Source organism: Eretmochelys imbricata, chromosome 3, assembly GCF_965152235.1.
Source record: "Eretmochelys imbricata isolate rEreImb1 chromosome 3, rEreImb1.hap1, whole genome shotgun sequence".
Lineage (NCBI taxonomy): Eukaryota > Metazoa > Chordata > Testudines > Cheloniidae > Eretmochelys > Eretmochelys imbricata.
Window position 1 is genome coordinate 114544116 of NC_135574.1, and position 25332 is coordinate 114569447.

Sequence of the window (25332 nt, forward strand, 5' to 3'; positions counted from 1 at the left end):
CGCTGGGGAGCAGGGGCTCGGCCACGGCTGGGTCTTGTCCTCCTTATCAGCCAGAGTGGATGCTGCAAGGCGTGTCCGGGGCTCTGCTCATGTGATGGAGCCAGCGGGAGAGACGGGCGGGGGGACAAGGGAGGAGGTGATTTTTTTTAAAGGAGTTGGCAGGAAGCTGGGCTGGCTCCTTCATTCGCAGGCTGGACTCACCCTGAGCAGGAGCGGCCGCAGCCCGCCGGGGACTGGCCGGGCGGACATCCCCATTGTTACCGGTGCTGGGCGGGCTCCCGCGGGGGCGAGCGGACAGAAGCGGGGCGCCGGGAGAGCCGCAGCCGCACGCACCGACATGGGCGCGGGCAGCTCGGCGGAGCAGCCGAGTCCGCAGGACGCGCCCACTGCAGCAGCGGAGTCCGAGCCCGCCAGTCCGGAGGCGGCGGCGGCGCCGCTTGAAGAGCCCGAGGACCCCGCCAAGGTACCAGCCTCGTCCCCTGCAAGGCGGCGCAGGGCTGAGCCCTCTGTGCGGGGGGGGGGGGGGAGAGGAGGAGGGGGCATTCCCCCCTTAGACCCACCCGCCGGGGCAAACTTCCCGCCCGCGGCTGAACACCTGCCTCCAGCACCTGCCCCTCCCGCGTGTCGGGGCGGCCAAGTGTAGTGCGCGGCGCGGCGCTTTGCCCGCAGCGCTCTTGGGCGGGGAACTGCGCAAGCGGCGGCCTCGGCCGCCGTCCTTAAACTTCCCCCGCCCCCCGGCGGACAGCCCCGCGCCTGCTGCGGGCCGCCAAGGGGGCCAGGGGCGGGAGTCCCCCTCCTCCCCGAGTCGGCTGGTAAACTCGGGCGGGGCCCTCTCCTGCACTGCCCCTGGCAAGCGCCTCGCTCACCTTCGAACGCTAGCTACATCCCATTGCATCTGCTGCCTGCCGTGCAGCTGGCTCCGCTCAGCCCGCGGGGCAGCCTCTCGCGGGGAGGGGTTACCACAGACCCACCCTTCTTCAGCCCCTGCGTATGTGTGTGCTTGGGGGGGAGACCCCACCCAGTACCCGGGGCTAGAGCCGCCTGAGGGCGGTGCGCTCCTGCAGTCAGCTCGACGTGGTACCCCGTGCTCGTGCTGCTGCTCTCTGCAGTCTCCTCTCCTCCCCACAGAGGATGCAGGTGGGAGGCGCCTCTGGTCTGGGTGAAAGAAAACCAGTACATCTATGGCTTTTCCAGGCTCTCCTGCGTTGACAAGTTGCTCAAACTCGACAGCAGCCCTCCCTGCCTCCCCTGTGTTATGACAGCATCGGTGCTGAGTAAACACCCCGTTGGGGATTCTCATATGGTGTCATATATGTGTGCAACATGTACAATTTTTAAACGAAAAACAAAAAGTTGGCCATAGTAGTTAGTCCCTAGGGGTAGTTTTCATAATCCTTAATGAATTCCCACAGGCAAAATGTAGTAATTAGCTAAGGGCGAACCAGCACAGATGAGAATTTAAGTGTCTTAATAGATATGTTGGAGAACTGCAAGAAATTATTTTAATGTATTTGCTGTTCACAATAAATTTTGAACGACTACATTTTCCCTGTGCTGGAACACTCTCTTGGTTGAAAGGATGTTGGGGGCAAGAGGGAAATTATGTGCATCAAGGATGTTTTCATAACATTAGCTTCGTTTTTAGATTGTTCCATATAACAGGGGAAACAGTACATATTTATGCAGAAGTTATCCAACTTTTCCCGTTCTTCAGAACTGGGGTCTTTAAAGTATGAGCATTCAAAAATTCTTTTAATCTAATGTGTGGGTGTGAAAGCTTGAGAACTGGTTGTGGCTTGGTTTCCTTGACCTTGCGATTCTGATTTTAACTTTCAGCTACAATTTTCCATAGTTCCTGGCCTCCAGGAGATCTTGTTTGCATGTTTTGACAGATTCACTAGTGCACATTAGTCTTTAATAGCTTTAAAATCAATGTTAGTTTGTAAGATATTGTGGTATTTAGCAACAGTAGTTTGGTATTCAGAAGCCAAAAGTTTGCAGGCAAGATGATTGTTGTGAATCTTTTTGGTTGACATTAATGGCAGAAATCACTAATTATTTCTGAAATATCTGACAAAGGTGATTGAAGACAACATTATTTTACTCTGGAGAGGAAAAAAATCCTGAGAAGGTCAAGACAGTATCTTTTCAAATTATGTGAAAAATATGTTTCACAGTCAAGATAATGTTAATATCTAAGAAGGGACATAAAATTCATAATCATATAAATCCAATTATCAGAATAAAGACGGGATAAAATAATTTTAGGTAATCTAGGTAATGCCCTTTTTGTGGAGGGCCCAGGGCTACCGAAAAGTAACTTTACATATATTTTTAAAAATTGTTTTTATCCATTTTTCTCCTTAAGAAAAAATTCTTTCTAATTAATAGAATTAATCTTGTCGTCATCTAGAAAAAGCTGTGAAAAAGGAATCTTCCTTTATACTTTTAACTGTTTTTATTAATAATAGTTTTGTTTTATTGATAATAGTTTCATCTCTGTAAAATACTATTTTTTCAAAATTTAATTTGGGTTTAATTTAACAGCTTTGTCTTGCTTTGTTTTCCATAGCCTGATGGAAGATTTTTTTTCATGAGGTTTATCTTTGTTCCCTTTTGTAACCTCACTCCACTAAAAATCTCACCTACAACATCTTGTTCTGTGCTTGTTACAATATAATAGTGTACACTTTTGTACAATATACAGAATACTACAGCAAAGTAGTATATAAGTGCATAGAGCATTTTTTTCATATTCATTCCATTCAACCCTTTCAAACTGGGAAATTACCAGACTGTTATGCTTGTATTTCCTTTTGGTTACAACCTCTTTTACTGTTTAAAAATTCATAACTACTAGAGAGCTAATTTGTTTACTGAAGAGCTGCTAATGTGACAACTTTAAAGGAACGGTCTTTTTGAGTGTTTTTATTGAAACACATCAACTGAAATTTTGCAAACTGCTTTTAAAACTAATCCAAATTGAGTGAGACTTGGCAGGTCAATTACAGGGCAAATCACTTGGACAGTCAACTCTGAGATCCTGGTTAGGGCCCAATATTATTTCAAAATCTGACAGAGGTTTTATTTTAGTTCTTCCAACACTTAAAATGACCCAGAACATTAAGTCATACTTTGTCAGAATTTAGTCTGGTCCTGTACTAGATAAACATTTATCTTGCTCATTTCTAGAGAGTGCCACATTCATATTCTGGGTTGGGTGTATTGTTGCAGGCACCGCAGGATATCAGTTTTCACAATATGCTAATATAATAATCTTCAGCAGTGCAATTCAGCCAGAACATGAATACAAAACCATTATATTGTTTTCAAATGTTAGAATTATAATTGAAGAATTAATAATTAATGCAAATATAATCACTCAGGTCTTCAGTAAGATTTTTGTCCCGTCAGGTAAGTAGTAACATGATAGTGGGTGCATTCATCAGCCAATAGATATTTATTTTGTGTCTTATCACATCCATGGTTTGCATATATTTGTTGATGAATGTAGGAATCTATGGGGACAATTTTGAAGTATTTTAAATGTAACTATAAAATATTAATCTGCCAAAGTCAATAGTTCCATTGTTACTGTGTTTATTTGATACAGTACATCTGCAGGATAGTATAGAGTTATAGTTGCAAAATGTTTGACAGCATAGACAATAAAAAACAAAACCTTTTATTGTCTGTAGCATCCAAAATTTTGCAACTATGACTGCATACTAGCCTGTAGATGTATCAAATAAACATGCTACACTATGTGTATGAGGAAAGAGTTTTTAAAATTCCCAAAGACTTCCTTCCCTTTTTCCCTCCTCCTTTCCTTCCCCTCCACCTGCTTAGCAGTAGCGGGTTTTTAAAAAGAATCTGCTGCCAGTGGTATTGCTCATCTTAGTTTTTTGGCAGTAGTATGTTTTCTTGCTGTTTATTCTTTGAATCCCACTACTACTGCCAAGTGGCATAATGTGATCATCAACAGTGAGTTCTCTTTTGAAGTCCAACTATTATCCATTGTTCTGTTTTATAATTTCACTTACAGAACCACGTGCCCATGACTTATGCCTCGTTTAGATCACTAAATCACAATTAGGCAAAGTTAACGTCTTGTGTTAGTTTTGCCATTGACTTCAATAGGTTCAGAATTTTACCCTATGACACACTGGTACTGACAATCTTGTGATTGCCTTGGTTCCCCCACCCATATATTGCCTAGAATATGTCTACACTAAAATATGTATATTTAAAGGATACACCTTAACTCACATTAGCCATCTTGCATTAAAATAGTGGGGAAGACCTGTTAACTCAGCTTTTAACTCATGTTAGCAGTGCAAGTAAAAGCCTATAGAGGAAACCTGAGGTTGAACTCAAACTGCTCATCTGAGTTGAAAGCTGAGTTGCCACGTCTTCACTGCTATTTTAAACGATTAGCTAAACTGAGTTAAGAACACACCTGTCGTTGAAGTATTGATGTACCCCTAGTGTAGACAAGGTCAAAATGAACCTTTGCACCTCACATTTAACAAAACTCTTGCTCTGTTGGACTAAGTTGGGAGGTGAATTCTAAAGTCAAAGACTTTCCACCATGAAAGATCAGCCTCTGAAACACTCATATCTAGGTGCTATTGGCAAGAATACCTTTGCTAGTTTCATGGTACATCTACACTATGGAGACTATACTGGTGTAGCTATGCTTGCATAATTGCTTAGTGTAGATGCAGCCTGCACTGACAAAAGTTTTTTTTGTTGTTGGTGTAAGAACACCACCTCCACAAATGAAGTTAGCTGCTGGAGAGACAATATCTTTTATTGGACCACCTTCTGTTGGTGAAAACTTGTCTCTTGCACCAAGAGAAGTTAGTCCAATAAAAGATAGTACCTCACCCACCTTGTCTTTCTCATATTCTGGTACCAACACTGTAAACAGTGAAGCATTCTTCCACTGACATACTACATCTATACTGGAGGTTAGGTCAGCATAGTTGCGTCACTCAGGGCTGTGATTTATTTACACCCCTGACCAATGTAGCTGTGTTGACCTAACTCTTAAGTCTAGACCAAACCTCAGTTGTGGCAGAGGTACAGAGCAATGTTTGTTAGAGTACTTGTGTAATGTGCTCTGTATGGTCAATCCCACTAACAAAATGAGCCATTTCACTTTTCACCAGTGGTCTTTATATGTAGTGCCTTGCAGAGTGCATTACTTAATCCAATTATCTGTTAGATGTGGGAGGGGGAGACACTCAAAGAGATTTTAAATTTCACACATTATAGTATTTGTTTTGATACCATTTCAAAATTAAAATTTAGAACTTACCATTTAAAATGTAACTATTGTTAAATAAATGCTTAATTAAAATACCCAACTGTGTGAACGTGTCATAGTGATTTGGCTGACTGTGGCTGTATAGTCCAAATGTACATTGGCTAGGAGAATTACATGGTTTTCAGGACCTTCATCAGCTAACCAGACAGTGTAGCATTCATGCAAACTGCTGTATAAATACCAATGAAGTAAAACCAATAGGATTATCTTTGGTTATTAGGAATCCTATTAAACAGATCAGTATAATATCAGAAGGTTTGAGTGAAGCCTGTTATAAATCTATTACATATATTGGCTTCTATATTTGAACTGTGTTTTCTGACAATTTATGTAGTAAAGAGATAGAATGCATGTGAAAATATAGGTCTTGTTTAAAATTTAGTCTAGTAATCTCAACTAATCTTGGTGATATGGAGTGTAAAGAATGGGGATTGCAACAGTTTCCTTGGGCCTAAAAGGGTCACTGTGTTGCTCTTGAAATTCAAGCTACACTCTCTTTATATCTTCCATGTGAGTGCACAGTAATTTCTCCGCAAGGCAATTAAACTGTGTTTGAAAGAAAAGTGTATTTTCGTTTCTCTTCATTTTCTTAGTTATCAAACATCTACAGAATTTTTTTTGATGAAGTAGGATTCTTTGTGGTATAGACTTATAAAACTATTGATTTATGTGAGGCACTCAAGTGGGAGAGGCTAAAAAGAGTAAGAATAGAATTATGTAAACAATTTTTCAGCCTGTTGAGTAGTAATGGAACTTTTTGGAAATTTTAAACTAAGAATATATTATCTGAAGATAAGATAATCATACCTATGTATATTTTCTATCTACAGAGTATATCTTATTTTTATGAACAGTATATTTTGATTCTTTCAAGAAGAAAGAAGGACAAAACTTAAGTGAACTTCATGGGGTGTTCTATTCCCTTCACTTCTGAAAAGTATGAAAATAAAGTTACTGAAAAGACTGGAGACTTAAGATGCTGTATGTACTGGAAAAGTATGCAAGTTTAACTATAAATAGATTTAAAAACTGATCTAGTTAAACTGATGCAAGCTCCTAACGTAGACTCACTTAAATGGTTTTAACCTTTGCTTATATCAATTTAGCTTAAGTGTGTCTGTGTTAGATTAGTTTTTTTAAAATTGATTTAGTTAAACAGGTGCACTTTTCTACTAAGGGCAAGCCCTAAAGGACCAGATCCTCAACAGATGTAAATCATTATGGTTTCACTGAAGTCAATGGTACTATACTGATTTATACCATCTGAGGAGATAGCTTATACGGGTCTGTTACCCAGAAGATACATAAAACTCCCCATTGATTCGGAGATTAAATTATTTTAAAAAAGGAATTTTAACACTACAGTGGCCTTAGGAAAAAAGTGTGTTTCTTTTTTAAAAATATACTCGTCTACTGTTGCTCTGTATGCCACTGGTGTAAGTGAAGTGAAATTGTTTTGTATGTGAGATAAAGTCCTTAATCAAAACTTCTTGTTCTTGATTTTGCAGTGAAATAATGATTCTGTGTTTGACATTTAAATTATTGTGATGTCACTAACAGAGTTATGACTTATGAATGGATGTATTTTTATGTCAGAAATTGAAAGTTATTTTCCTCCACAGTGAACATTTCTTCTCGGCCTCTTCCCCGAGCATTGCAACACATAACTCTAAGTCTTCTAGAAAATCACTGGAACAACAATGGGATCTACAAAGCCTTAGTTAGGCACTTAGGCTCCCTATCCAATGCAGGGGAGAGAGCGAAGCACCTAAAATGCAATTTGCAAAAGCCAGCACGCTAGCCACAGAAAACAGCAGGTGCAGGGGTTGGTGGTAGTGCCCACCTTATAACTTTCAACTCAGTGATTAGAGCACTCACCTGGGACCACGTTCAATTCCCCCCTCTGCTGAAGGGGGAGAAAGAATTTGAAGGGGGGTCTCCCACCTCTCAGGAGTTCTAATCACTGAGTTTTGTGATATTCTGATGCATTTCTCTTTCAGTCTCTCCTGTTGAAGCTCTTCCTGTTTGGATAAATAATTAAAGAGTGATTGGAGCAGGGGAACTGGATTCTGGGTCTCCCATTTCCCAGGTCATTGCCTTAATCTCTGAGCTATAGAGTCATTCTCACTGCCTGAGCTACTGACTCTTTAATATTTATACATAGTGGACAGAGTGGTTTTTGGAGTGATATTTTTTCTATTTTGGAGAAAAGATGTGCTTGTCAAAGGCTCAGCATCCTGACCCTTCAAGGTTCTGGACCTCTACCCCTTCAGCTAAGTTGTAAGAAATCCCGTAAACATTCCTGAGCCCCAGAGAGGTCCTCCAGCAAAATTCCTAGTGGTGAAAAACAAGGAAAATAATTATTAAGTAACAAAAATAAGGCCAGGTCCTCTCCTCCCCTAGGTCTTTGCTCTACATCATAAAAAAAACCCCCAAAACAAACAAAAACAAGCGGGAGCACAAATCTAACTTTAAAAAATTCTTTTTCAGTTTGTCTTTTAAGGTTCTGATCTGAAAAGTGATTAAGGAAAAATGGTATTATAGGTTCCATATTTATAGTCATCACTGATTCTGGAACAGGACCAGTCAGTTAACAAGGAAAGAGATTTGTTTTTGTAACCTCCAGCCCTGTAAACTCTACCTATCAACACCATTCCTTTGGCATCATTACATTTGTGCTGGGCTTTCCATCAGCACACATTGGTAATGTACCCTCATCAGATGCCCTTACCCACTTGATAGGTAAGGAGGCTTATATCTCCAGCAGTCACTCCCTAAGGCTGTGTTTTTTAATTTCACAATATTGCTTTCTCATTTTGAGCCCTTGTTTTCTGGGTATATTATAGTAGTTGACTTCCTCAACCACCCTACCAAAAAAAAAAAAAAAAAAAGAAATAAAATGAAGGCAAGAAAAAGTGACAGCCAATAGAGAAAAGAACAAAAAGAATACTGACTTGTACATAGTAAATAATTTGCCATTCCTGTTACAACTATAAAAATAACATGCACAAACCCCCTCCCATTTGGGCACCCGTAGCCACCTCCAAGGAAAGACACGGAAGAGAAAAGAGAGTGTCTGCTCTAGGAATTCCTCTTTTAGGGACCCTCAAGTGTAATCTAAGCAGCCTTTGCTCTGAGTGATAGTTCTCAGCTTGAAGATCACTTTCTATATCCCTCACAAATTGCCCTGTCCCTAATAATCTTTCTCTCTCTGTCTACTCATAAAAGGGAGATATAACCTTCATAGTTCCAAGTTCCTTCATTGGCTTTGCATTGATGTAAATAATAGGTCCTCCATATGTGCGGGAAGAAACAGCATCTAGTTTATTACCCCTTGGCTATGTTGGCTAACCTGGAATTGTGGGTGGAGTTACGATACTGTGTCATTGCTATTTTTCCCCCCACTATGTCTTCTGTGCTAGGTAATAACTGTTTCTGCTGGTATTTTATAGAGATGTGTGAAACCAAAGCAATTTGAACAAGAGCTCTTCTCCCTCTGAAGGTGTTTGACAGAGGACTCCCCTTCACCCAGTGAAAGAATCCAGAGACTGTGTTAAGAGGCCTCTGTCTTTACCAAGCCTATACACCGAGAATTACCATATATACTCATTCATTAGCCCGCTTGTTTGTAAGCCGACCCACCCAGATGGATATGTTAAAATAGCAAAACCTGTATGACCCTTTCATATATTTCAGGGGTTGGCAAACTTTGGCTCCTGGCCCATTAGGGTAAGCTGCTAGCGGTCTGGACATTTTGTTTACCTGGAGCGTTCACAGGCATGGAGCCCCTCAGCTCCCAGTGGACGTGGTTTGCTGTTCAATAATTCCATAGAGTTTAAAATAATCAAATTTTGGTGTAGACCCGTTTATAAGCTAATCCCCGCTCTTTGATGCTTCACTTTTTTACCAAAAATATTCGGCTTATGAACAAGTATATACAGTAATCTTTTTTCTACTCTTCATTCTCACTACCTCTCTTGAGGCCTTCAAACCTACAATTCTTGCCCAGCACCCATCAGTGGATCTAAGAATGTCATGTCCCCCTTTGGAAGGATGGGCTTTAAAGCGATATCTATATTAAGGAAGCTTTGCAAAAAAATTCCTTCCCATCCTAACACTGGTTCAACTTCACTACTATTAGCAACACTGGAAGCCCTAGTATGGATGGACCAGCAGCTGCTAAAATTATTTTCAGCAATGTGTCATCTAAAACTACTTGGAGCAAGTCAAATGGACATGATACTTAAAATGCTGGTGATTTATTCTAGGGCTCCCAATGTTCTTAACACTGGTGGGTTGAACTAATGCTAGCAATAGTGGAAGTTTTTTCAAGGCTTACCTAATAGATCCTTGTTTAAACTATATTTTTCTTGGACAGGGATTTTTCTGTTTGTTTTGAATATCTTTCTTTGAGAAGATGACACCTGAATTTACATCTAAAAACTCTCGTCAGAGCCAGGATATGGGACCATGTGGTGTCTTTACATATAGTAAATGGACACAGTGTAGTTACTTGTAAGCTGTATTTTGCTGAAATGAAGATGGGTGCTCATTGTAAACTTTAGTACATATGCACTTCTTGAATCAGAACGAAAGAGCCTTCTGTTCTATGTGGAGAATCACTGTTATTAGACAAAAGACCAGGATAATTTTCTTGAATCTGCGCTGAAAGTGTGCTAGAGATTCCCAGCCATTTGTGTAGCTGTGCCTGATAAACAGACTTTCCATGATGGGGAGGAATGCAAGGAATGCTTAAGTGCTCTTGGATGTAGGTCATGGTTTAATAAAGCTTTGCTTTAGTGAATAAAAGTTCCTCAAAAAGTTCTTGTGATCCTTGAAGCCTGCTATTATCTCTAATCTATGAGACTAAATTATAAATCTAATTGGGGATTGAATAAACTTTATCAACCTCCAGGGATTTTTACCATGAAATAGGAAAATCTGTAATAGGTTACTCTGGTTTTATTCTGCTTTTGCTAAATAATAAATTAAGAGGAATGGTAATTCACTTCTTTCTATTATTTACAAAATAAAAGGATTGAGAACTCTTAGCCAGTATAGAAATGATTAATTTGTTTTGGTGTCTTTTTAAAAATAAAGTTACTACTATACAAAAAAATAAATCTAGCATGTTCTATAGAATGGTACTCAACTAGGGAAAAAAGACACACTCTGTGTGTGTGTGTGTGTGTGAAAATACAGGACTGAAAAAAACTGAGTACATTGGGTATGCAAGATCAGTTTGTCATCTCCATTGGAATTGCTATACAATCTTATATTTCCCAGAAGAAAGAAGCAATAATTAGACCCCAGTTACAAATTACTAGTATCAAATTTACTTTTTAATTTCAACACTTTTTTATTATTTTTGTCTGATCTCTTCAGGAGTTTTAAGAAGATACTCAACAGAAGCATTCTCAAATGTTTGTAATGCTTATAACAGCGTAGCAAAGCTACTCCAAAAATATTTCACTTTTAATGTTTTCAATTAGTGATGTCTTGTCAGTGGAAGTTAACCAGTGTGGTTTTTATCTATTCTGGGGGATAAAGGGAGGCATGGAGGAAGTCAGGAAATCAGAAATGCAAGAACAAGATCTAATGATCTATAAGAACAGTTTGTCACCACCTTTGCAGTCTTAATTTTTAGAGCTAAGCTGCTGAGCAAAAACTACTATATCCCTTCAGACTTTCACTATTTATAATCTTTACCATATTTACTGCAGCCAAAGACAATAGGACTACTGTGGAGTTAAATGCTGAAATTGATTTTACTCCCCAAACTCTTTCCAGATTCTGCTGTGAATACTAGTTGTATTGTAACTGTATCTGAACTCTAATAAAGAGCTGGGTCAGGTCAAATGGCATTTGCATGATCAGAGTTAAAAATTCTTCTTCAACCAAATATTAATGTCATCCATTAGTTTGGATTGTTTGGGGACTTTTTGTTTTTGTTTTGTAATGCTCATGAAGCATAGCAGCTTCGTGGTTGGATGTGATGAAGACACATTCCCTTCCTTAAATCAATGCAAGCGACCATGTCTCTGAATCTCTAATCACTATCTTTTCTGGTAATCAAGCTCATTGGGGTAGGCTTTTAAATTAACATTCCATAGATGCTGTACTAAAGTGCAACAAAATCTGGCAATAAAAGTGTGTGTTGCTTTGGGGAGGGGAAAGGATGGAGAACTTTGGAAGATATCCCGTTTTCTTTTAAAGTAAACTGTTAAACTTTATAAAACTTGACTCTTAGGGCTTGTCTATGCTTACATTTTATAGCACTCTAACTTGCTGGCTCAGGGGGGTGAAAAATCACACTCCTGAGCGCAGCAAGTCTGAGGGCTTTAAAGCGCTAGTGTAAACAGGCTCTGAGCACTAGGAGCCATACTCCCAGCTCTGGGTGCTAATCCCCTCGTGGAGGTGGATTACCAGGAGTGCTGGGAGAGCTCTCTCCCAGCCCTCACCACACTCGCACTTCAAAGTGCTGCCATGGGAGCGCTTTGAAGTTTCCAGTGTAGCCATGCCCTTAGAAAACCTATATCTTAAGCCTAAATTAACCTGCTCTGCACTGTATTTAACTGGTGGTATAAGGTAAATGTTGTATGTAATGAGATAGTTCTTCCCTTGAATGCCAGAAAATGGCTTTTCTTTTTCAGAAGCATTTGTAGGATTTCTAATGCTTGTAGTATGTAAATTCTTTCCATTTTTAAGAGGGCTGGAAGAGATCATCAGGTCTTGAAGGTTTTAGAATTTTGACAGGTACTACAGAATGATCAAACCACCTTGAGATTCAGGTTCCCATCTTGTCAGTGGCGAATGGCTTAAGCAGCTTTATTACCAATGGAGAGATTAACTACAATGCAATTGCTTTCTTTGTTCAAGTCCGTTTCAGTTCCTTTCAATCCCTGATGAAGAGTCAGTCTGTAAAGATACAGGACTTGTTCCCTTGCTTTTTGCCAGTCAGCCTCTGACTAAACACAAATGTTCATTATGACCAAAGCCATGGTGGCAAAAAGATGAGATTAAATGTTGCTCTCAATACTTCTGCATTTAATGCACATATATTGAAAATTAGGAGACATAATCAGGTATTAGAGAATAATAGGTGATTTGAACTACCTGAATGTAAACTGGTCAAATATCATAATGGTGCAAAGTTTAGAGAAGCAATTTCCCAACACCTTAAACAATTGTTTCTTGGAAGAGTTAGTCTGGAGCAAACAAGAAGAGAGGTTATTCATTACTTAAGTAATATTCAGGAGTTGGCTCAAGGAGTAACAACAGTTGAGCCACTAAATAATAACAACAGCTGGCCAAACCCTTAGCTGAGCCAGAGTTCCTCTCTTTTTTGTGTGTGTGTGGGCGGGGGAGCGCTGAGGAAGGAGGAAGGATGTAATCATTCTTGGCTACTGCTGCCACCTGAGTATTGGCTGTTACTCTGAAACCAATATCTAACAAGAACTCTAAAATGTGGATATGCTTTGCAGTGAGTGACATATACCATCCCAGTCTCTTGTTTCGGCATTTTACACAGAGCTCAAACTCCAGACAGGACAGACAAAATGGATGTTTTTACTGCTCATCAAAATAACTTGTGGCCTATGGAAACATGTGTTGTGGTAGGAACCAGGTGACCATTAATTCTACACTTACTACTTCCATTGGCAGGTGTTAATTCTGTACTGCTTACAACCCTTATTACTAAACAAGGCCTTATATCCTTTGTTTCCATTAGGAAGAGAAATGGATGAGACGAATAAGGTATTTCTTAGATGCAATCTTGTTTATTTACAAAGAATGTACACAAAATCATGTATCACAGAACTACAGTAGAAACAAACAGCAGGCAGTTTCCTTGCTCAGAAATCCAAATGTGCCCCAAAAGAGCTCTGTCCCTCTGCTCTCTCTTTGGGATGCTCTGCTGCCTCTCTCATTGTCTTTTGGGCTCATACACATGTCTGCAGCAAATCAATCTACTCACCCCAATGTTTGCAACTAGTCCCACGAAAATCTCTCAGGCGGCTCTTTTATAGAGCACTTCTATAACAGTGGTTAATTTTTTGTAGAATAAATTAATTACATCCATGTTTACAGGCTGACAATTTCTTATTGGTTAAACTTGTGCACTTATTAAAAAAAAGTAGTTTAGTTAGCAGATGCATATTTTATCTTGTCAGTTTCTTGATCAATCAAGATATTTTGGAATCCAGGAATGAGTTATTTTGTGTCTCAAGGAAATTAATAGATATACACAGTCTATGTTATTCTAGTCTAATTTATGTACATATTATGGCAAAAAAAATGTTAAAAGAATGTTAAAGTTTCAAAGTCTAACACAAGCAACAGAAGCCACTAATTTAATTTAAATTATCTGAGCTGTGAGTTGGGAGTTCTGGGTAAATTGTATATTGGCATTTCAAATGTTCACAGCTAAGTTTTAAAGTCAATGGCTGTTAAGCTGATTGAATCGGTGATATTTAGATCACTAATATTTTAATTGTAAGAGCTAGAAACATAGTTATTAGAAACCAAAGAGAGCCTGGACTTTGAGAACTTATGAAAAGCTGTCTAATTGCATTAAAACTGAAGAATTGGTATATTTATCATGCCAGTAGACTTAAATTTTTCCAGCCAAACATAACAAAAAATTTGAGTGACCTTGTCCTTACATTAGCACCGACAGATTATCAGTCATACTATTAAAAAAGTATGATGCAAGGCTAGTGTATTTCTTACTCCCCATTATGATTCCTTTTATAATAACCATCCTTCTAACAGCACCTCTTCTGAAGACTGACTGTCTGACTCCCACAGATGGTGTTATGATTAGTATGCAGTTAAATGGCTGCGGTCAGATAAAGGTTTCGATTAAATGATGGAACTATTTTCATAAGAGCTGGAAATGAATACAGACTAAAGTGTGCTGTTGATTAGTGCCAATGAAGGTCACCTGTCCCATTTGTTCTAATGTTGGGATTAGTTTCAAAACAGTTCTGATAGCCGAGACTTACTTTTATAAGCATTTTAAAAAATTTACTGGCAACTACTGTTAATTAATTTTTTGTTGCCTAAATAAAGACATTAATTGGTATACAATTTGTTATATGCATGAACAGTGAAATTGTCCCACTACTGATTATATATTTAACAAAGAATTTTACACTGTTGTGCAAATCTGGTTATTAAAGCCATACTAGGCACATCTCTATTTGCAAGTTAATAGTTCCTGAGACTAATTACAGTTCAAGGAACTGATATCGCACACTAGTTCACTAATTGTTTATTTGAATATAGCACTCAATAACATTTGTTGCTTTTAAGGACTAAAAGTTACATAAGTTGGTCAACATGTTCTCTTCACTTCTCCGAACCCCTTTGAAATAAAGCTGTTGTCATGAGATCCTTTATCTGTTACAGGCAAATAGGTTCTAGGTACCAAGAACATAAGTGTACTTTCGGATGCTTTAGTTTGACGTTGTACTTTGTGTGCTCTAGCTAATCTGTAAAGTAACTCTGTGAATCATCACTTAATAAAGGCCCATGATCAACTGTGTATTTAATTGCTTTTGAATATATGAAATAAAGATAATTTTTAGAGCTGAGTGAATTGCTTTTTCTTCTACTATTTCACATACTGTCCTAATTTATTCTCAATATGAACAAATATAGCTATTTTGTAGGGGAAATGTAACGGATAGTTGATAAATTATTGTTCAGTCTACATAGGCATTAAACTAAAAGAGGTACGGTGAGGAGTGGGAGAAGGAAAGCCTCTGGCTCATGGGATTGGCAATGACCTCTCAACTTTTAGTTTTTCCAATTAACCTGAGTCTGCAGTAGTTTCTAAAGCACGCTTGGGTTTTTTCCCCTTGTAGGGTATTACTGCTCAAGAGCAAGTTGAGCTTCTTATCTCTTCCCCAGTCTATCAGTGGTGGGTGAACCCCAGCATTGTGGAGACTAGCCCGCTGGCCCCACCCATTCCACCCAAGGCCCCGCCCCCTGCATGCCAGAGCCCCGAAACCCCACCCCCAAAAGGAGAAGCCCCCCTCTCCCTCCATGACCAGAGGAGCCCTGGCCCTTCCACCTGCCCACTCCAGCCACATGGGCCAAGGCAACCCCCCCCCCCCCACCAACCGCCAGCCCCCGAGCGCCAGGCTGAGCCACCAGGCCCCCCGAGCACTGGGCTGGCCCTAGCATCAGGCCAAGCTGCTGACCACCCCCCTCCAGGTGAGTTGCCATCCCCCCCCCCCCCACCAGTGGCCCCCCAAGTACCAGGCTGGCCCCAGGCCGAGCCACTAACCCCTCCCCCTCCCGAGCACAGGGCTGGCCCTAGCATCAGGCCAAGCCTCTGCCCCCTGACCCCACCACTGATGGTCTCCCCAGCTGAGCCGCCCACCCCCTGAGTGCCGGGCTGGCCCCAGTGCTGAGCCAAGCCTCCGCCGCCCTGGCCAAGCTGCTGGCCTCTACCGCCAGTGGGATGGGTGGTTAGCCCTACTTAGCTTTGCAACCTTAACCTTCTTTTAATGTGTGTAATGTAGTGCTTTTATAGGTCATCAGAGTATTATATAACTTTAAATCCTAACTGTACCCGTGTAACATGGGTGAATAAAAATTATTCCTATTTTACACATGTGGGGTGAATCGACACTCAGAAAAGAGCGTTGTCCAGTACAGTGGATTGGAAATCAAAGACCAGTATTCTGTTCTATGTTCTGCCCGGATTTGCTGTGTAATCTTAGGCAAGTGGATGAATCACTCTGCCTCAGTTTCCCCATCTCTAAAATAGGATAATAACGTTGACCGATCTTGGTAAAGTGCTTTGAGATTTATGGAAGAAAAGGGCTGCATAGATAGTAAGTATTGTTAGTAGGCAAATCCCATAACAAGTCCTTGCCAGATCTGGAAGTAGAATTTACAAGTTTCTATCTACCAATCTCTTGCTCAAACTACTATACTTGCCGCTTACCAGATTTCTGTTGAAAAAGATGATTAAGTTGCAACATTATTCTGACCCTGTGGTTTTGGAAATTAATTTATTACTACTGCTGAAAATCAAGTCTACTGATGAGAGGCTGCTGCTAACAATCAACTGTTTTTGAATTTTTCTGTAGACTGCAGTGAATTTTTACATTAAAAGGCAAAACTCTTGAATTGTAGTCTTGCAATGATCTTCTCCTTCCCTTCCCATCCTTCTCCTAAACCCACAGATGACTCATAATTAAGGCCCTGAGAAAATCACAGATTTTAGAAGCAGGCATCCCTGCTTCCATCTCCCTGCTGAGGGCACAATTGCTCTTGTGGGGGGGCGGGTAGAGAGCCATTCCCATCCTGGAGAGGCAAGGGACAAGGAGGTGGTGGCTTGTCCTATTTTGCGGAGAGGGGAGGGGCAACACTTCTGAAGGGGTGTGTCTGACCACATAGTGGACCACTGATCTAGTGCAGCCCAGGAAGGAAAACAGGGGCTTGTTTGGCTCTCAGCTCCAGCCCATGTCTCTGCTGCAGCTTCTTTTCCTGCGAGCCTGAAAAGGGCAGCACTGACAATGCAGCCATTAGGAGCCCTGTTCCAGCCTGCCCTGCTCCACAGCAACCACTGGGAGGTCAGGGGGAGACACTGCAACGGGAGCTGATGAGGAGCTGAGAATGGGATCCACCCCCTGCCCCTCTCCCGACTCCTCACACACCTCCTCCTGATCCAAGACGCAGCAGCACCGGTTACTGTGCTGGCTGCGGTGCAAGGACGGATCCCAGTCTCAGCCCCTGTGGTATCTCCCCTGGGCTTGCAGGGGGCCACTGTTGAGCCAGCTGGGCCAAGGCTTCTATTTACCATGTTGTCAGCACTGCCCTCTCCCTGCTGGCTGGACAGGAAGGAGTAGCAATGGCCTGGGCTGGAGCTGAACACAAAGTGAGCTGTGACCTGATCCCTGCCCTAGGCTGGCCAGCACCATGTGGTGAGATACTGCCACCGCCACCCACTTCCCCCTGGTACTCCCTGGAATAGGACTGGCAACCACCTCCCTGACCCACTGCAGGATGAGACTGGCCTGCTAACCCCCAACCAGCAGCTGTGCCTTTAGTGGGGAGGCAGAAGTGGGAATGCCACTGTTGCAAAAATCATGGTCTGGGGCTATTTTCACAATTCCCATACAGTCCATGAAATTGTGATTTATACAGGGCCTTATAATACAGATGATTTTTTTTCTTTTTAAAGAGCACTTTGAGCTCTCACCCTCTTTTTTTTTGTTTTGCTTTATTTTAAATGGCACTTAGAAGTCAGTGAAAAATGGAGTTAATGCCAATCCTCCATGATTGCTAGATTATCTGGTGGAAATAATGTAGAGTTAAAGAATATATTGTAGTTCTTTCAGGAATGACACCACTTGATTTCATATTGTCCTAACACACTTGGTTGTTGAATCATGTTCATGGTAATACTTCCCTTTCTTTCAGGTTTTTCTTAATAAGAAACTGATACACATGGGGAAATATTGTCTCCTGAAAAGGCATACATGCAACACCATGCATAGTGTACTGAATAACCAATGGGAAAACTATTAATGCTGATTGGAGAAGCAACCTAATGTTTTTGGTCAATCTGTATGGAAATTGAAACTGTGATGCAACTGTCCTCTTACCTTTTCTACTAATGACCTCAGAAAATAATATGAGCCAGTATTGTGATCTATTTAGTTGAGGCAGGCAGTAAAAAACAAACTGAAAGTAATGCATGTAAATACAGAATATGTAATATTCTGTATGAAACAGTACACACGCTGCAAGCTTGCGAAAACTTTGCTTAGTCATACGTTATGAAGTGTTCAAGTATTCAGCTTTTTGGAAAGTTTGAAGATTGGTTACAGATTATGCTATAGCCTCATACAATTCTGTTTGCTAAGGAAAAATAAAATTTCCAAAAAGGAGAAGAAATGTATTCAAATCAGTAAGACGATAGAAAAAGCCCAGCACATACATTTCTCACTAAAGGGGAAGTAATTTGACAGTTTAAAAAAAACCCCAAAACAAAATAGCTTTGAAACCATTGGTGAGTGAGTTCTATTTTAATTAAACAGTTACTTTCATTTGCCCTATAAAACTGTTTTGAAAAATTCATTATCTAAAGATACCACTCCTGGGTCTCTGCTACCAAGCATGAGAGTGACAGAACTCATTAAGCACTTAGAACTTGATCCAAAAGCCCACTGAAGTAAATGGGAGATTTTCCATTTATTTGGGTGCGCTCTAAATCAGGACCTTAAAGTTATTTTGGCCCCAAAGGGAATGGTAGCAAGGTGGAGCTGTGAGCCAGGCAGTCTGGTCTGCTGATGGTCGTGTACCACCTGCTCATCTTAACTGCTTCTCTGGGGACTTGTTAGTATGTCCCTTGTTGGCATCGGAGCCCTGTCTTTACCAGCTGCTGCTGTAGTTCTCCCTATAGAATTACAGAACTGTGAATTCTGTGTCTTTTGTGTTTTGCCATTGTACTGTGGTGCCTTATTTTGTTCTTTGCTGCAGAGCCAGTAACTTTGGCACTTCAGCAACAGTTTAATAGCAACTGAGTTGGTGCTTTGGTTCTGTTGCTTTGTATCCATGTCAGCACTTTGGCATTTGTTGTGGTTATAGGACTATATTAGATATTATGTTGCACTCCATGGGTAGTGCTATGTTTTAAGTGCCTCAGGTGCTGTGTCTTTTGTGCTCTAGCACTTCAGTTCAGTGCACCACCTCACTGTCTGGAGTTTTGATTATTTTTGTTTTTTCTTCTGGGTTTTTTTTTTTAGTTTTTTCTATTCCCCTTGTCATTCCTTCCTCAGAAGCAGGGAAGATCACTCACCAACTTCAAACCCTGTTGATAAACAGCCCAGTGTTTGTTGTCTCATTTGTTTCAGAGTAAATCACAAAATTGTGAGATCCCAGATAAGTTTGCAGCTGTTTCCCACTCAGAATACTCCAATGAGTCTCCTGTAAGTCTGGTGCAAGGCTGGCCCAAAGAGTAAACTCTTGAAGCTGGAGTCAGCCAATACTGCAAGTTGACTGTGGCAACACTGCTGTTGCCTACGTAAACCCATCTTTTTTCCCCATACTGTGCCATCTTTGGAACAGATGGCTCTGTCAACACTCTTGGAGCCCTGACACTCGAACCTGGTGGTACTGAGCTCTGGAATATTGGCCGCAGAGGCCAAGACACGGAGTATGAAGAGGGAGCCAGTAGGTCTTTGACACACCACTGTCATAGCCCTGAAATCCAAGTGCCTTTATTACAAAGCCACCTGAGTTCTCCCTCTTTCATTTATGGCTTTGAGATAGTGATTCCCCGTACCAGTACATACATCCAAATTAGATATTCAATTAGGATGAGTATTTCACACTCATGGAACTTGTTCTCTCTGTGTGCAAAACTGATCGGGTGTGCTGGAAGCCTGGGTGGGGGAGCTTTGGATTGCATTGAGAGGAGGAAGTGTGAGGAGAAAGGTTTGGTGAACATTGGACAGGCTGGCTGGGATCTATGTGAGCTTCCTGATTGTAGACTATCTAGCCAGCCCAACAGTTACAGAGCAGGGAATATGTAATAAACAGGTCTCCACCATGTAATTCTGTTTCTCCCATGCTTCCTGAATGTTTCTCCTTGCTGCCCTAGCCTGACTTAATGTCAGGGGTTGGCTGGGAACTGTGAAGAGAGGAGTTAGAAGGAGAGAGTTAGCATATGTTGTGCCGTAGGGCCAGAGAGACAGCATCAGAGAATGGAAATATGTCAAATTCTGTCTCATCCATTAGCTTCTCTTGGCATATGTAAAATGTGGTATGGCAATAAGACATGGCATTATGATATAATGGGGAATAACTTTTGATCTATATAATTTTTAAATTCCAAAAATGGCTTACTTTTGAAATGTGGGGCTATTGTAATAGCATGTGTACTTGGCACTTGTAGGGACTCTGCTTATATAGCAATAATGAGGCTAAGTTTCAAAACTGGATGATTTGTTTCATATGCTCTAGAAATGTTTTATCAAGAAAATATCTGAGAAAACTCAATTGCCCCTATTGTGAGAAATAGGAAGCCTTGGTTTAATCATTAAATGTAGTGGCAGAGGGGATTTTGATCCTGTTTGAAGAGCCTGATCCAATATCCACTGAATTCAGTGGAAGATCTGTTGACTTAAATGTAAGTTAGATCAGGCCTTAAGTGAACAGCTCAGTGCAATCTTAACTACTGAATTTCCACTGATATCTCCATACACACACACACACACACAAATTGGGCAGTTTTCAAAATATTTTTGTTTTACTCTTCTTTTTTCTAACCCATTTTTCTGTCATTAAAAACTATTTACGCAATCCTGAAGAAACCACTATTTAAGATAGGAGGACTGAATAAATGTTTCCAGATGATTTAACCTTTATCTAGAAAAGGCTACTGTTGGAAGGATTTCCTTGTCATGACTGGAAAAATAATTTAAATTTATTAAATTAAAATTGATCTTATGGGATGTTAAATATGATCGTGTAAACTACGTATATTATATTATACATTAGTTTTTAAGAGAGGTATGATTTGTCACTTTTTTCTTGGTATTTTTGTGTGCAGTTGTTGCTCTATGTAGGATGGTAAACAACCACCACCCTGAGTTCTTAGCAATAAAGTCGATGATTTAGGCACCAATCCTGAAAATACACACGTGCTTAACTTTACACAGGTAAATAGTATCATTGAACTCTATGGGGCTACTCCTGTGCGTAAAGTTAAGAGCCTGCATATATGTTTGCAAGGTCAGGACTTTAAACTGTAATCATGCATAGTGTCCAATTAGGAAATCTCTCAGATTACTGATTCTTAGCAAAAATAGGTTTCTGGTCACTATGGGGGCCAGATTTTCAAACAAATTTAGATGCCTAACCATTTTTGAAAACCCCACTAGGTGCCTATTTGCATTTTTAGATTCCTAAATACCTTTGAAAATCTGACATCCCCCCCTCCCCCCCGTCCTTCAGGCTTTTAGAATTCATGGATCTCATCCTCTCCCACCTTTTTTTAGTCATAGATAAGAAGAGGAAAACATGCTTCCCTGCTTTTTCAACTCCCAGTTCATTTCTCAGCTTTGAACTAGTCCAAATAAAGAAAATATTCTTCCTGCACCTACTAGCTAAACTGAAACTGAAGTAATTAAGGCAAAAGCTTTTCTGTACAACGGAAACTGAAAGTACTTACATTTGAAACTGAAAATTAGTCACTTAATACAGTAAATGACATTGTGACATATTTATAAACCTTGAGTTGACCTCAGAAGTTAAATATCTTCCTCCTATTTTGCATATAATTAAAAAAGCAACACCCCTTCAATTCATTAATTTGAGGAAGAAGCATTTTTAATTTATTTAGATTACTTTAACAGATTATGTATAATCTCAGGTTTTAACATAGGTTGTCATGATTTCATATTTAATTTTAAACAGGGTTATTTTTAAAAAGGAAAATGTATTTAATTTAAATAAAAAAAATCAGATTTATTTATTTTATTTTGTATTTTAATTACTGATTTTTATGCACGATGGCTTGAAGAGCAGCTGAAATTTCTCTCTTTTGTTGAATGGCCACATGGAAACTAACTAAATATAATACCCTCTTGTCTGTAACGTTTTTCTTTGTAAAAATGTCTAGGTTTCATTTTGTCAATATCATTATGAGTAACGTTGCCCTTGTCAGGATGAGAATTGTGATAGCATTAACAAAGTTGAGTCTTCAAGGAGTTTGGAGAAACTCCTGAATATATTTGTCTTGCTAAATCAAGTTAAAATCCATTGGCTAAGGGCTTAGGTCAGACACTTTTTAAAAATACATACCATTTGAATTGTTACATCAAACTTAAATTGCAATGGTATTTACTTCTACATAAACATTCCTAGCTTTCCTGCAGTGACAGTGCTGCATATTTCTTTAGCTAGCCTCTCTCTTTATAGTTTGGATGATCATGTAGTATTTTTTAGCTGATCTGAGTAAAGGTGCATGATTACAGTGGTCTTAGTAAGTAGTTCTGATGAGGCTGAAGCAATGCAGTTCCACTGTGTCTAGCTCTTCAGCACACCCTTGCAGTTATTCAGTGTAACTCCCTATTGTGTATAGTTTGTCCAGCATTACACAAAGAAAAAGGATAGTTTAACAAAATTGGGAGTGGCTGATTTTCAGTTACAAAATATGATGAACTGTCCAGGAGTCTTCAATTGAATATTTGTTGTTTGTTTTCCACGTTTTTAAAAATATATCTATATCTATCTATCTTTTTGGTTAGGGTCTCAGAAATTTTTCTAATAAAGATTTTTCCCCTAAATTTTATATATGTGCCAGAGGTTCGTTTTTATGTAAAAATATTACATAACCATTTTTCTTTTTTTATTTTAAACAACATTTTAAAAATTTTTAAAAAGCAGAAGACATCCTTTCTTTGCTCCTCCCAGCCTCCCCCAAACACAAAATTTTATTCATAGTGTCATTTTTAATGCCTGTTCCTTTGGAAAAGTTAGAAAGAGGGAAGGACAGGGCTGGACACTGGGTAGATCTGTGGGAGTTTCAGTGACACCCACTTAGATTTTTTTAAAAACTTGCCTTGATTGTACACAGACTATAAAGTAACAAACTCTGAAAATAAAGAAGAAAATGGATCCTCCTTTTTGTAGTGGCAACTACTTCTGCAGCTGTTTAAAGGGGAGTTGGTTCCAAACATTTGAGACTCAGAGAGGACTGCTGTTTGCAGATTAAGCTGTAAAATATGGTTATTAATCTGTGACTTCAGGGAATGTCAGTATCCAGTTATATGCATATTGTGGCAAATTGCCAGTACAATTATGATGGGTCCCACGCTTCCACTTCTTGGGGGGGGGGGGTTTCAGGGTGCAGTTTCCTGCCCCTGAACTAGGGTATCTACTGTCCCACTAATAATCCAGAGAAGGGTAGTGCAGAGGGAGAAACCCAGGCCCACCCTCTACTCTGGGTCCCAGCTCAGGGGCTGTAGGGATAGTGGTAAACCATTTGAACTTGTGCTTCCTTCCCCTGGGCTACTTCCCTCTCCTGCTCTTCAGCTTGTGGGGCTTCCTGCCCTCTCTCTCTACACAAGCCGGGTGTCTCTTTACCTAGGGTCTTGGTCTTCTAGCCAGCCACAGCACTTCTCCAAACTCTCCTCTACTTCAACTCCTTCAAACTGCTGTCTGCTCCAACTCATTTTCTTGGCTGATTGAAGCAGGGATTTTTTATCAGGTGACTAGCTTCAGGTGCTCTAATTGGCTTCAGGTGCTTTTAATTAATCTATAGAAACCTTTCTTCCCTCTACAGGGAATAAGGCTTCTCCTCATCCTGGGACTTACATCTCTCTCCTATATCACTCTCCTGCTGCCTTCCTGCCATGCTGTATTACAATATGCAGAGGCGACAGTGCTTATTCATCAAACTCCCATGTTCGTTTATATACAAAAGTGAGAATGGAATGTCCTCTTGCACTTGTAAAATAAAATTTATTTTCAGACAAGCACACACATGGGAGAAAGGGTGCAGTGGGGAAAAGGAGCAGAAACGTCTTTTGGGTGCCTGTTTGTTTTTGTTCTGTTTTCTGTATTAATTATATCTTTCTTGGTATTTATTTCAGAATTGTTCTAGGTGTGGGTGGGGGAAGCCATTTAAGTTAAGTCTGAAGTTTAACTCAGTGGGTAGGAGACCAAACTGACAGCCATTGGTAGAGGCAGGATTAGAATTCAAGTCTTCCTGGTTTGCATAAGTGACCTTGGTTGAGTCAGTTCACCCCTCTGTGCCTCTGTTTCCCCCACTTCTAAAATAGCCAATGATTAGGGCTCTACCAAATTCACAGTCCATTTTGATCAATTTCTCAGTCATAGGATTTTTAAAATAATAAATTTCATGATTTTTAGCTATTTAAACCTGAAATTTCATGGTGTAATTGTAGGGGTCCTGACCCAAAAGGGAATTGTGTGTGGGGGGGGGGGGTGAGGGGGGTTGCATGGTTATTGTAGGAGGCATTGTGGTAATGCTGCCCTTATTTCTGCGCTGCAGCTGGCCACGACACTGCCTTCAGAGCTGGGTAGCTGTAGAGCTGCAGCTGCTGGCTGGGAGCCCAGCTCTGAAGGCAGAGCCACTTCCAGCAGCAGCACAGAAGTAAGGATGGCATGGTATGGTATTGCCCTCAGTCAGCAGCCGTCGCTCTCCAGCCGCCCAGCTCTGAAGGCAGCTCACAGGTAAGGGTAGCAATACTGCAAGCCCCCTAAAATAACCTCATGACCCCCCCTGCAACTCCCTTTTGGATCAAGACCCACAATTTGAGAAAAGCTGGCCTCCCCTGTGAAATTTGTATAGTATAAGGTAAAAGCACACAAGAGACCAGTTTTCATGGGGGGAGATCAGATTTCACAGTTTGACATGTTTTTCATCACCGTGAATTTGGTAGGGCCCTACCAATGATACATCTTCAGGAGCTGTGACTGTATATTTCCATTTGAGGGAAATGCAGTAGATTTGTTAATTAATGTGTATCCCCAATAAAATCAGTCAAGACTGTAAATACATATTTTATTCACAAAAAGAAAAGGAGTACTTGTGACAATTTAGAGACTAACAAATTTATTTGAGCATAAGCTTTCGTGAGCTACAGCTCACTTCATCGGACACCTTAGAGACTAACAAATTTATTTGAGCATAAGCTTTCATGATGTGATGAAGTGAGCTGTAGCTCACAAAAGCTTATGCTCAAATAAATTTGTTAGTCTCTAAGGTGCCACAAGTCCTCCTTTTCTTTTTGCGAATACAGACTAACACGGCTGCTACTCTGAAACCTGTCATAGTTTATTCAGTTTTTTTCTGAAATCACATATGAAGATGTGTGCGGGTGGGTGGGTGGGTGACATTCAGTAATTTAAAAATAATGCCCTACATTTTCCACAGGGCCTCCTTTCTTTACCAAATCTATGCAAGGCTTTTTGGTAGCACTTCAACATTTTATATTCCGTGT

General features: G+C 40.4%; 1 protein-coding gene across 1 annotated transcript in view; it reads left to right on the plus strand.

The window, feature by feature from the left end:
• Nucleotides 1–337: 337 nt before the first annotated feature.
• AKAP12 (A-kinase anchoring protein 12) overlaps nt 338–25332 on the plus strand; it is a 122888-nt gene continuing 97893 nt past the window's right edge. The window contains exon 1 of the mRNA XM_077811793.1: nt 338–463. Coding sequence (XP_077667919.1) covers nt 338–463 — 126 coding nt within the window. The remainder of the gene's footprint in view (nt 464–25332) is intronic.